Source organism: Poeciliopsis prolifica, unplaced genomic scaffold (assembly GCF_027474105.1).
Source record: "Poeciliopsis prolifica strain line A6 unplaced genomic scaffold, Auburn_PproV2 SCAFFOLD081, whole genome shotgun sequence".
Classification (NCBI taxonomy): domain Eukaryota; kingdom Metazoa; phylum Chordata; class Actinopteri; order Cyprinodontiformes; family Poeciliidae; genus Poeciliopsis; species Poeciliopsis prolifica.
This window is the reverse complement of record NW_026562456.1, coordinates 1,008,006-1,020,138: the sequence shown is the minus strand read 5'-3', so window position 1 is coordinate 1,020,138 and position 12,133 is coordinate 1,008,006. Positions and strand designations below refer to the sequence as shown.

General features: G+C 42.2%; 1 protein-coding gene across 1 annotated transcript in view; it reads right to left on the bottom strand.

Annotated features, from left to right (window-relative positions):
* LOC129352825 (thyrotropin-releasing hormone-degrading ectoenzyme-like) overlaps positions 1 to 7,301 on the bottom strand; it is a 146,286-nt gene extending 138,985 nt beyond the window's left edge. The window contains exon 1 of the mRNA XM_055021990.1: positions 4,563 to 7,301. Coding sequence (XP_054877965.1) covers positions 4,563 to 5,057 — 495 coding nt within the window. The 5' untranslated portion in view covers positions 5,058 to 7,301. The remainder of the gene's footprint in view (positions 1 to 4,562) is intronic.
* Between the last annotated feature and the right edge of the window lie 4,832 nt (positions 7,302 to 12,133).

The following is a 12,133-nucleotide window of genomic DNA, read 5'->3' as shown; positions in this document are numbered from 1 at the left end:
AAGGTTAGAGCGGTGAAGTCGCTTCCCAGCAGCCTCTCTGCACTCTCACCGTCCTGTCAGATCAGCTGACCAATCAATACGCACGTTAAGAGGGCTGGGTGTTAAAACGCCAGCGCCCAGGATCCGTGATTTAAAGGGCCGGAGCGTCCCAGCGTCCCAGCCGGAGGACAGCAGGAACACGACCGGAGGAAGCAGAAATTAGAGCGAAAAGAGGCGCCGCTTGTTCATTATCATTGACATGAGCTGAACCGCCGGCTGCCTGCAGGGCTTTCCTTTCATTTTAAAAAGGTCAGCAGAAACTTCTACGCTTCTTTCCCTGGAATCGCTCGAAAATCCAAAGATCTCAACATTTTTCTCCTCCTCCCCCACCAGCTGCTGCTATATTTACACAGTTTTTTGCTTTCTGGGTTTATACTTGGCAGCCATTTACCTTTTCAGACTGCATTAAGTGTGAGGACACCTTAGGAGGGCTGCCTGGTGCCCAGCAACAGCCATTAATTCACCTGCAGCCGGACACAAACACCAGGCAGGCCGCAGGGCTCCTAATTGGCCCTGGCCCAAATTAGACCCATTTATCCATCTCTCACATTAGCCCAGATGAGCGCTGTGAAAAATCACGTTGCCGCGGCGTTTCTCCCAGGCGCTCTTCTGCCATCCCACTTCAAGCTGAAGCAGCAACTTTGGCAGCTAATTAGCCTCGTTAGAGGAATCTGGGAGGCCGAAAGTGGGAATAGGGTTTCTTTGTTTGGGGTTTTCTTCCAGACGCAGAGCAGACATCTGGCTGAAAACACACTCTTGTTTGGAAAAGCATCTTAAGGAAATGCTTATCAAGGCTTCAGCTTCATTTAAAATGCATGAATACACACTCAGAAGTCGCAGCATTTTATGATGCAAGTCTCTAACTCAAGTAAGGTTTAAGTTTGGCTTTAGCTGACAAAAACCAGGGTTTGTTCACATTTGGTTGATTCAGGTCATCGGGTATGTCGATCCATCTTTGCACATCCTTCCTGGTGGTCCAAATGGGTCAGCACAATGTCCTCAAATTCAACTTCATCAGGTAGACCTTGCTACTAGTAGCTATCAACAAATGGAGACAATACAATCATTAAAGAGAATCTATTGTTCTTTCTTTTAAAGCAGTGGTTCATAACCTGGGTTCGATTGAACCCCAGGGGTTCGATGAGTCAGTCTCGGGTTCGGCGGAGCCTCTGCCACGAAGGTAAAGACACAGTTGTGTAAAGTCGTGATGGCTACTGTTTTAAAAGCTCAAATCCTCACCTATTTTGATCAAAATGGTTCTCAGATAACGAGGTTTTAGTCTGCTCAGTTCTGGTTATTCTGCTCTCCTTTCAGGATGAAACCTTTTGGGTTCTGTCACTTTTATGCAAATAAGCTCTTACTGGCCACACCCCTACCTAAATGCTTTCTCATACTTTAAACACATGAAAATGCATGCAGAAAGATTTCTGGGTAGCACTTTGAGCTGCTTTTAGTCTGAAGGGTGCTTTATAAATTAAATTGATTGATTGTAACTCAGCAACTCTTGGTTTTTGTTCCAGCAGCCATTGTGAACAAATGTTTTCTTCTTCAAAGGCATAGTCCACATGTAGCCAGATATCCGGAAAAAACAAATACATTTTTATACGTTTTGGACTTTCATTCACATAAAAACTCAGTTTTATGTCACTAAAAATGGTTCTTAATGAAAATTCAACATAGTGGAGATTTGAGATAGAGTTTCTATATTTTATATATATATATATATATATATATATATATATATATATTATATATATATATATATATATATATATATATATCCATTCTTCTTTTGACACAATTCACAGTCGACATTGATTTGCACCTTATAAACTTTATATTCCAAAACAATACTCTAAAGTAGATCAGACTACATTAATAAACCTCTTGATGCCATGTTATATTCCTAACAGGAAGTTGTGTTTGCCTGGAACAATTCTGATTGGCTTATATAGGTTTTGGCGTTGCACTGCAGCGCCCCCTATGGGTTTGGCATGTTAAAAACAATTGAGTAGCATATTTGTGTGGGTTTTCTGAAAACTATCCAACTGTTTTATAAATATTTTATGTGTGGACAAAGTCTAATAACGATGTGGGCGGAGCTATGCTTGGGTTGCTAGATAACAACGCAGTGCAACAAGTCTCCAGATTCAGGCTGTTTCCTACATGACAAACCTGAAGTACAAGCATCTTATTATGACATCATATCCCACCTTTAGATAAGCAGCAGAAACAACAGCATAGATGTGAATTGGTCAGGACATAATTAAACAGAGATAAATGAGGTGCCAAGGGACTAAGTGATGATATAATTGATGTGCCAACTGTTGAATGAAGTGAAATATGACAAATGAAGAACAAGTTTATATTTGAGATGTGAACTTCAGCATGATTTGATAGTGAACCATAAACATGAATGAACTGAACTTAATGTTGGCTCCATTATAACCATAACAAGAATCATTTCTGACTGGAAGGGTTTTTACAGAATGAGGTCACTGGTCTGGTTCAGAAATGTCACCAACATGATTTCACAGAAGAGCTGATTACTGAGAACAACTCAGAGAACAACTACTGAGAACAACTCATTCAAGCGTTTATAGAAAGATATGTAAAAAGTTCAAATGTGTGGGTTTTTTCACTAAAAATGTTGAATTATATCTCAATAAAGTCAATAAAATACAGCAAAAGTGTCAAAAAATGGTGGCTCCAAATACAGCGGTATAAATACATAAACGAGGTTTGTTGTGATTAACTTTAACTTTCCATTTTCATTCAGAATAATTTACAGCTTTGTTTGAATTTCTGAGGCAAATTTTTAACTCGCCATGTAATGGAAGTGTCTCTCCAGCCTCTGGACGCTGTTTACTTTGGAAAATAAATACAGTTCTGAATAAATTTATGCCGTCATAAATGCTGCAACCTACTGCTGTAAACAGGCGCGAAGGAGACGGATGAACAAATCCAATGAATATTTATTCAGCAACAAAACCGGAAGACATAAAGTACAATTAAAATTTCAAGATTCATTTGCAGCAACGAAAGATTGTCTGTGGAGTTTATTACAGGACAATTCATCTGTTAGGATGAATTGATCAAGACAAGTTACCAAAGTTGTAACGGCTCCAGATTTTACTCAGTAAAGTCAGGATTTATTGGACCATTGTGGTTCTCAGATCTATTTAAGTTTACCATCTCTGTCCAATAAAAGTCATATCTGGACTTTTGAGGTGTTGACCTTTTGCGTGTGACGTCAAGCTCTTCAGAAAGAACCCCAGTCCGCCATGACAGATGTCAAAACAAGCTAGATGCCAATTAAAAAGCTGGTCACAAACAGACAGTAGGTAGCCTGATATATTTGGTGTATTTCACTGTAAAAATGGTCTAAAGTTACTGCGCCGTCTGCTGCACAAACCAGGTAGCTCAATTTCTAAGTTATTTACAAATTTTCTAAATACTGAGCGACATACATATCGCCAAAAACAACCTGGGAACAAACCACATCCAAACTTTCTTTGGTAAACCTTTTAAAATGGAGCGTCGATCTTAAGGATTTGAATGTTTGGAGCAAACATAATAAGATTAACATTTATACTTCTTTTGCAGGATTGGCAACATGAAATCAAATGTTGCATTATGGAGAAGGTACGTTTCTAACCTACAATGTAAGAAGAAAACTGGACTTTTGGATGCTTTTAAGTTTCCACCAGACGTAAACAGCATTTATAAATCAGTGGTACAAATCATGCGGCATGAATTAAGACAAATCAACAAACATGTCAGGAGGGAAAAGTTATGGATAAGTTTCCAATCTAGTTATCTCCAACTTTTGTAAAAACAAAAGCTTAACTGCACCAAGTTGAAGCCAAGGCTATAGTGGGAAAAGGAATCAGTCGCTGCCTTCAATACTCTCGTTTGTCATGGCGCCTCAGTGTGATTTGGTGATGGATACAAAGGGTCAATAAAACCACATTTTTAAGCTTAAAAAACTGAATGTAAGGTTCTAGCACAGACTCCATCAGGTTCAGACTCCATCAGGTTCAGACTCCATCAGGTTCAGACGCCATCAGGTTCTGACTCCGTCGGGTTCAGACTCCGTCGGGTTCTGATTCCATCAGGTTCTGACTCCATCAGGTTCTGACTCCGTCGGGTTCAGACTCAGTCAGGTTCAGACTCCGTCGGGTTCTGATTCCATCAGGTTCAGACTCCGTCGGGTTCTGACTCCGTCGGGTTCAGACTCAGTTGGGTTCAGACTCCGTCGGGTTAGATTCCATTAGGTTCTGACTCCGTCGGGTTCAGACTCCATCGGGTTCTGACTCCATCAGGTTCTGATTCCATCAGGTTCTGATTCCATCAGGTTCAGAGTGCTCTGGAACAATTGGTCGCCTTCAATCTACCTTGATGACTCAAGATGCTTTTAGGAGTTCACTCTGCACCAGAACTTCTCCCGTAAGCTGAGTAGTTTCAGACACTCAAAGTTCACTAACCTCCCTTGAGATTAGAGGAAACTCATGCCAACATACCTCAAGGCGGTCGGCGTGCAGCACGATGAACCTGGTGGCGTTGAAGCACTCCAGCTCGATGCTGACCTCTCCAGAGAAGGTGAAGTTGTCCATGTAGACGGAGAGCCGCAGGTCGTAGTGCCGCGGCCTCACTGACCCCGGAAGCCGGGAGTTTTTCCATGGCTGCACCACCTCTTCGTCTCCTCTGTCTCCCGTCCTCTCCCCTCTGCTCCCGTTGAGTCTTCCCGACCCTCCGGACCCTCTGGAGCCCGTCTCCCCTCTGCCTCCGCCACGATCCTGTCCACCGCAGTCATCGAAGCGGACGCTGAGCGCCACAGCCACCGCCGTCACGATTATGAGGGTGATGATGGACAGGGCGAAGCCCAGAACCAGACGCTTGTGCACCGTGATGTGGCGCTCTGTGGTACGAGGCCGGACCACCACCGACTCCGCCCACTGGTCGGAGAGGCCGCGGCCGTTCCGCATGGCGCCGGGGCTGCTGTCGTTGAGTCCCATTGAGCATTAAACGTTCCTATGGAAACCAGTTCAGAAAAGCATTCATCTACGCTCCGATCAGACTGGTTTCCAGATGATTTGATGGGTGATTGAGCCGCTTGCTTGTTGGTATGACCTCTGACCTAACTGTCGGACGGTGATAAACGTCCTTCAGGACTGACCCCTTCTTACATTTCAGCCAACGAACCTGACAAGCCAGGATGGATGAGATGGTCGTGTGCGTTTTGGTTTTGCGGCGAGAAGAAAATCAATGTATCATGGCTCGATTTCTCCTGTACAGGACACTGAGAGGGAGAAAGACGATGAGGAGGAGGAAGAAGAGGAGGTGTGCAGTTGAGGATGTGGATATCCAGCGAGAACACCATCCATAGAGTCTCACAGAAAACCAGCTGCCGAAGCTAAATTAGAAACCTCCACCGGAAAAATACTCAGTTTTCCTGACTTTTTTTTTAGCAGAAGTTGCATCAAAACAAAAAAGGATGAAAGAGTTCAGCTGAGTTTTACACGTCCAACAAGAGAGCTCATCAACCAAAGCTTCACTGAACGCAGGAGAGCCCAAGCTTCGGCTTATTGTCCGCAGGTGGCTGTAAAGTTAATTTGCTCAGAGTTAAAGCTCCTCCAGACCTGCAGTAAAGCATAAATAAAGCCCATTCAGACCCTCTTGGGTTTAAAACGACGACACAGCTGGAGATTAAAACGCCTTCCTGAACATTAAGGTCAGAGTGGAGCTGTTGAGTCAGGACTTTTAAATTAGATCAAAATCTCATTTACTAACAGAGTTTGCATCATAAATTCATTCTAATAGACAAAAGCCACTGTTTGCAGGATTTGCTAAATTTCTTCAGGCTTAAAGTTCAATTTCTAGTGTAAGTTTATTGGAAAAATGTTAAAACTATCCAGATGAGTAGTTTAAGCTTTGTCTGCTCTTATTAGAAATAATCAGAGCATTTAGTGGTAATATGTGGCGCTTAATAACCCTCACTGCAGGCTCTGGCTCACAGTTTCTACTCTGGAGAGGTTTAAGTGGATAATTTACAGCCAGCATGTGGGTTTATTTCACAGAGGAAGAGACCGTTCACTCCTCCCGCCTGGTGTGGCAGATGGATTGAAATGGGATTAGAATCGATTGATAATCAGGATTAAAACTAACAGAAATGGCTTTAGAACTGATTGATAAATGGGATTAAATCTGACTGATAATCAGGATTAAAGGGGTTGATGTTGATTAAAATGGGATTAGAACTGAAGTTAAGAGACTTGAAATGTATCGATAACTGGAATTGACATTTATTAAAATTGGATTAGGGTTTATTGATAACAGATTACATTTTAATAGGTATTTATTGATATAAACTGATTTAACTGTTTGGTTTAAATCCATAAATAGGATATAAATAACAGGTGAAGATTTGGAAAATTTATCCTGCAGCTATTTTGAGGATGACTCGATCGTTACTGAGAACAGACTAATCTGCTCAATAAAGATTTGCTGATTTTAAAGAAACAATAAAATCCTCGGAGAACTTCTCCCGTTTTCCCGCCGTTGGGTTCGTTCGGAAGCGCTCGGTAATCTTCGGTCCCTCCTGTCCAGACCCGGGGACATTCCCTCCTGACACCTGCTGTGCTGCCCGCGCTTCGCCCTCTCCGCCCGGGGGAAGCGGAGGCCGGTCGCCGCTCACCGAGGAGCCGTCCCGGGATCCGTTGGACCTGGCTCGGCTCGGTGAAAGTCGTTCCGGAAAGCCGCCGGACCGGACTCACGTCTGAAAATCCGTTATTGATCCGTTCAGGTCCCCGTAAATCCTCCAGGGAACAGTCACCACCCCGCCGAACCGTTAAACATAATTAACAACAAAGTATTTATTTATCCGCCGGACAGCAGGTTCTGGGCGATGAACAAAAACAGCAGGTCCGTTATTGACCCGGAATCCAGAACGAATCCATCCAGAACCACGGCGGGCGGGTTTCCCAGAGAATCCAGAGGCACCGTGTCAGCGGTCCGAGCCCCTCCGGAGCTCCGGTGATAAACCGGATCCTCCTCAACTTTTTAAGCCCGCAGAGAGCAGCTGCTCCTCCCTCTCGCTCCCTCCGCTCCCGGTGCTGATGATGATGATGGTGATGGCGGTGCTGACAGTAATGACGGTGATGATGAAGCGGCTCCCGATCAGCACCCCTCCATCCCGCCAGGAGGAGGAGGAAGAGTTGTCACTGCTCCTGTTCAGCCGTTAGTGAAAGAGAGATAGATAGAGAGATAGAGATAGAGAGAGAGAGAGAGAGAGAGAGAGAGAGAGAGAGAGAGAGAGAGAGAGAGAGAGAGAGAGAGAGAGAGAGAGAGAGAGAGAGAGAGAGCTCGCGCTGCGCGGTTACTGCTACTCCATCCGAGAGGCACGCGCTGACCGAGCGAGGAAGAGGAGCGAGGAAGAGGAGGGATGCAGAGCTGCACCCTCCGAACCGACCCGCTGAGGTCTTCCTCTGATGAAGACAACTTCACACTTCAAACAGAGGTACCCATACCGTGACAGGATGGCGGAAGGGAAGGGGATGTACTTTACCTGGGGACAGAACGTCCACAAAATTAAAGTTTCAGTTTTCTTTTTATGTGCTGCTCTGTTGAGCAGTTTACTGAAATGTTCCCTTCAACAATCGGGCTAGATGCTGTTTTTCCTCCCCAGTCCTGTAAGTGGCGCTAAGCGTGGAGTACAGGACAAAGTCTCCACACTGAACACAAGAGAACAAGAACAGTGAACAACAAAGTCAAGCTTCTTCTTGGATTATAAAAATAATGAAGTAGAAGACAAACACCTAATTCACTGATGCTGATAAATATTACATTTTCAGGCTGGAACCAGGGCAAAAACAATTGAAATGATTTTAACCCAAAAAAAACATTCCTGTGTGGACGGAGCCTGGTTGTGTTTTGACACCTGGTGGTCCGGTAGCTTCGGTTCCATTAAGGACCAAAACTGCAACATTTGTTCCACTTCCAGCTGCTGCGGTTCTCTTTCACACTGCACTGAATCAAATCAACCAAAGCCTTTGGGGAAACCTGTTCCCCTCCTCACCTGTGGGGGCGCTGCACCCAGAACCATGGAAAGTACAACATGAAAACCTTTGAAGACACTGATTGTAACTTCCTTCTTTCTAAAATGTAAACACAAATGGAGGGGTAGGTTAGCGGTTGTAGGATTTCTTTTTAGTCTTTTGCAAAAGATACAAAGTCATTTCTAGTGCATTTGTTTTGGTTGTATTTACCCAGAATACCCTGCACTGTAGTCTTCAGAAGTAGTTTCTGGTCCACTTGGTGTTCATATATGCTTGAAAACGCACCAGAATTCACTTCCACCGAATCAAGACCGCAACCATCAGGGTTAACCTGTCTCTGTGGACACCTGAGACCTGATTCTGTGACCTGTATATGTTTTCAGAGACAATTATCATCCCGGTCAGAAGGTGGCACCAAAGACAACAGGTTGGATGATGAGCAGAAGAAGAAAAACAACAAAGTTCACCTTGAGGAAATGAAGTTAGATTTGGTGTTTTCAAGAGACAACAAGCCAACAAAAATTTCAACTGTCAGAATCTACAATTTTCCAATTGCTCTTCTTCTTTGATCAGACAATATACAAACCAGAACATTATTGCCCCCAAGAGGCTGAAATAAAAACTACAACTCAAATTAGAGCTAAAAATTGTACAAATAAAGCCATAAAGTTGTCTACAAGGACCAATGCAGACAAGCAGGTATGACATAACGTAATGTCCCTAATGAAAAAAACAGACCCATAGCATAATGCTACCACCGCCATGTTTCACAATGGGGAAGAGTTAGATCACTTCTGCACATTTTACATGCAATTTATCTCATAATATGGACCACAAAGTGTTTTAACATAACTACTGTTTAGATATTGTATTTCAAACCAATACAATATCTCAGTGTACCTCAGAGTCGAAATCAAGCCCACAACTTTCTACTCCTCTCTGTCTGCATCAGGGATTATTCTGAAGTTAAATGACACAGTGGACTCTGGTCACCAAATCCAAAGAAGTTGGATTTTATTTAACTGAATATAGAGAATATACTAAATATTTAGAAAACCAGTTACTTTAACTTCCACTTCACAGTTATGCATTACTTTGCGTTACTGTCATGTGAAAAGCTCAAAACACAGCAAAGTGTGTATTTGTACTGTAAAAATATGACTTTGAACCTCATCTGAACTTGATTGGAGCCAACATAATCATCACTTCCTGTTATTTTTAACCATAATCTGCAACCTTAAGCTCCTTTTATTAAGCCAATTAGCTGTGAAATGCTACCTGGCCCTGCGATGGAGCTCAGGCGCTCCTCTCGTTACCACGGCGACCTCATCAGCATCCAAACATCCAAATGTTAGGCTGTTTACACAAGCAGCTGAGCACATCATTGAGCCTCACATGACCCGGTAATTTTACAGTGATTGGTGTGTTTCTGCACATTTTTCAGTGCTTAAAGCAGAAAATGCCTAATGTACAATAATACGGGTCTGGAGCCTGTAGCTCTGCTGCCTTCCTTAAGCCACAGTTATTTAAATTTACACTGTTGGGATTTGATCCAAAGAATGAGGTCAAGTCTTGATTATGCGATGGAAAGTGATGCATCACATTGAGGCAAAATGGTTAAAAGTTATATTATTTCTGGAAGGAAGAACTTCACTAGCATGTGTTTTGATGCTATAAAAGAAACATTAAAGAAAGGTATGTATATTTATGCAAAACAGTTACTGCTTAGTATTCAGCATACTTCTAATTCTTTATTTCAACAGTTCAAACACCAAAACTACCTTAATATGCAACAATACATTATCTTAGCACTACAACAGAAGTAACCATCTATGGTCTTACTTATTTCCCCTCTTGGGGTTCAACCAATCAGTGCCAGGGAAAATAAACCGAGCTCCTGGATTGGCTGCTTTGCAAACAGCCAATGACGCATCAGGTAGCTTCCTGCCAGATATTTTGACACGCTCCAAGAAAAAAAACCAGAATTTGGCTAGTTTTCTGTGAATTATTTAGAAAAATGCATGATTTTTACAGTCCAAAGACTGTAATATTTGTAAACATTGTATATTCCAAACCAAGTAATACCAGACTTGAACAATGATGAATCACTTCATAAGGGCCTGTTTGACAACATGAAGTAGGCTAACCGGTCTCAAAATGCAACATGTTGCCTCAGCCTGAAGAGAGGAAGTGATTGGCATCCATCAGTTTGGAAAGGTTTACAAAGACACTTCCAGAGTTTGATTGAGCTAAAATGGCAAAGGGCCATCTCACATTAGCCAATAAAACATCGTGATAATACAAAACCTTTCATAAAATATTAAGAAAGACAGAAGTGAAACATTTTTGGAAGGCGTGCATCCTGTTACATAAACCAGCAGATTAGCACAGTGGTGGTAAGTTGATGGTTTGTGGCTTTTCTGTTGTTGATGGAACCATAGATTATCCTAAAATTGAATGTTTGGTAATTTTGTTGTTAAGTCAGGCGAAGAGGACCTTGGTTATGCAGTACGACAAAGCAGACCATGAAGTCTGCCTATGGATGTCTTCGGAAAACAAAATGAAGGTTCTGTACTTGTCTATTCAAAGACTGGATGCACATTTGAAGGTGATTGTGTAAAACCAGTTGGGGACCCAACGTGGAAATGATTAAAAATGGCTAAAATGGGATTATTTATCCAAAAACCCAGAAGGGTCCTACTTTTTGTGCTGCATTAGATCATTATTTGCATATAAAAGGCTGATTTTCTACCAACCCATCTGTAAAAGCGGGTCGGCTCTCTGTTAACTCACATTCCTGTTGCTTTCTGCTCTTGCAAAATACAAGCAACAAAATCCTCATAGCCGATCAGGTGTCGTTTGGTGATAATCAATTCATTCAAAAGCTACATGAATTACCTTTTAACAAAGCTGGTTTTATTGAATAAAGTCTTTTAAAGACACAAAAGGCACTAATAAACATTTGTCAATGCCTTCTGATAGTATCTATCCATGTTGTAATTTGTGCCTAAGGTAACAAGCTAGAGGAAGCAGTAAGTCCAAAATGCTTGGACACAGGCGGAGATAAATGAGTGGTGGCAACAAATACAGTATTTTCTCCTCTACTGTCCCCAAGATTAAATAGACACCAACAAAGATCAATTGCTGTCTGGCAGAGTCTTGTACACAACCGCAGAATCGGATTGCTTTTTGTGCACAACCTTTGCTAAAGACCAAAAGACTCTGTTGCCAACAACGATGTCTGATTTGAATGGAAATAGTGCTTTTCTTATCCTAGAGGGACATTTGACTTCAACATTTGTTTCCTTTGGATCTACAGCAGCACTTTTGGATAAGGTTAGCATCAGAACTGTGCACACATCCTTCAAACACTTCCACTCCAAACTGAGAGCTCTGCTGAGTAACTTTCTGCTCTGAGTAAAGATTCAAAGGCCAAATGATGTTATACACCGTCGCTTGAATCACAAGCCGACAGCTTTACGGAGGAGATCAGACCTACCCCTTGTTAAGAAGAGAAGGTATCAAATTTTTTTATCCCACAGTGTGGAGCATGATGACATGTTTGCATTCAGTACGTGGGTGTTAGCAGACAGAACAAGCTTGGCAGGAGACAGAGGCCTGCACCTCGGAGGAGTCAGAGAAAGCATTAATTCAGTATTCTGTTGTTTGAAGACGGTTGTGCTTCAGCACAAAGGATTTGAATCCAACAAACAATTCTTTCAGCATGGGATCTGAACACAAAAATACAACTGCATGTGAAAACAAAAGCTGGAGCTAATATGGTCAAAAATGCCTGAAAAACCCAGCAACACCAGCCTGTTTTGACTTTGAACAAGTAGAAAAAATCCATGCCAGGAACTGACACTTTTCTCCTAGTTTTCTACCAGTTTAAATTTAATGAGGCATGTATTTGCAACACAAAAATCAGAATAAATTTAGTATCTGTTGTGTTTTATTTGTGCTGCAACAACTTTAGTATAATCTGTAGTTATTTTTTGATATAAAGGGAATGATTATGAATGATTAAATTCAGTTAA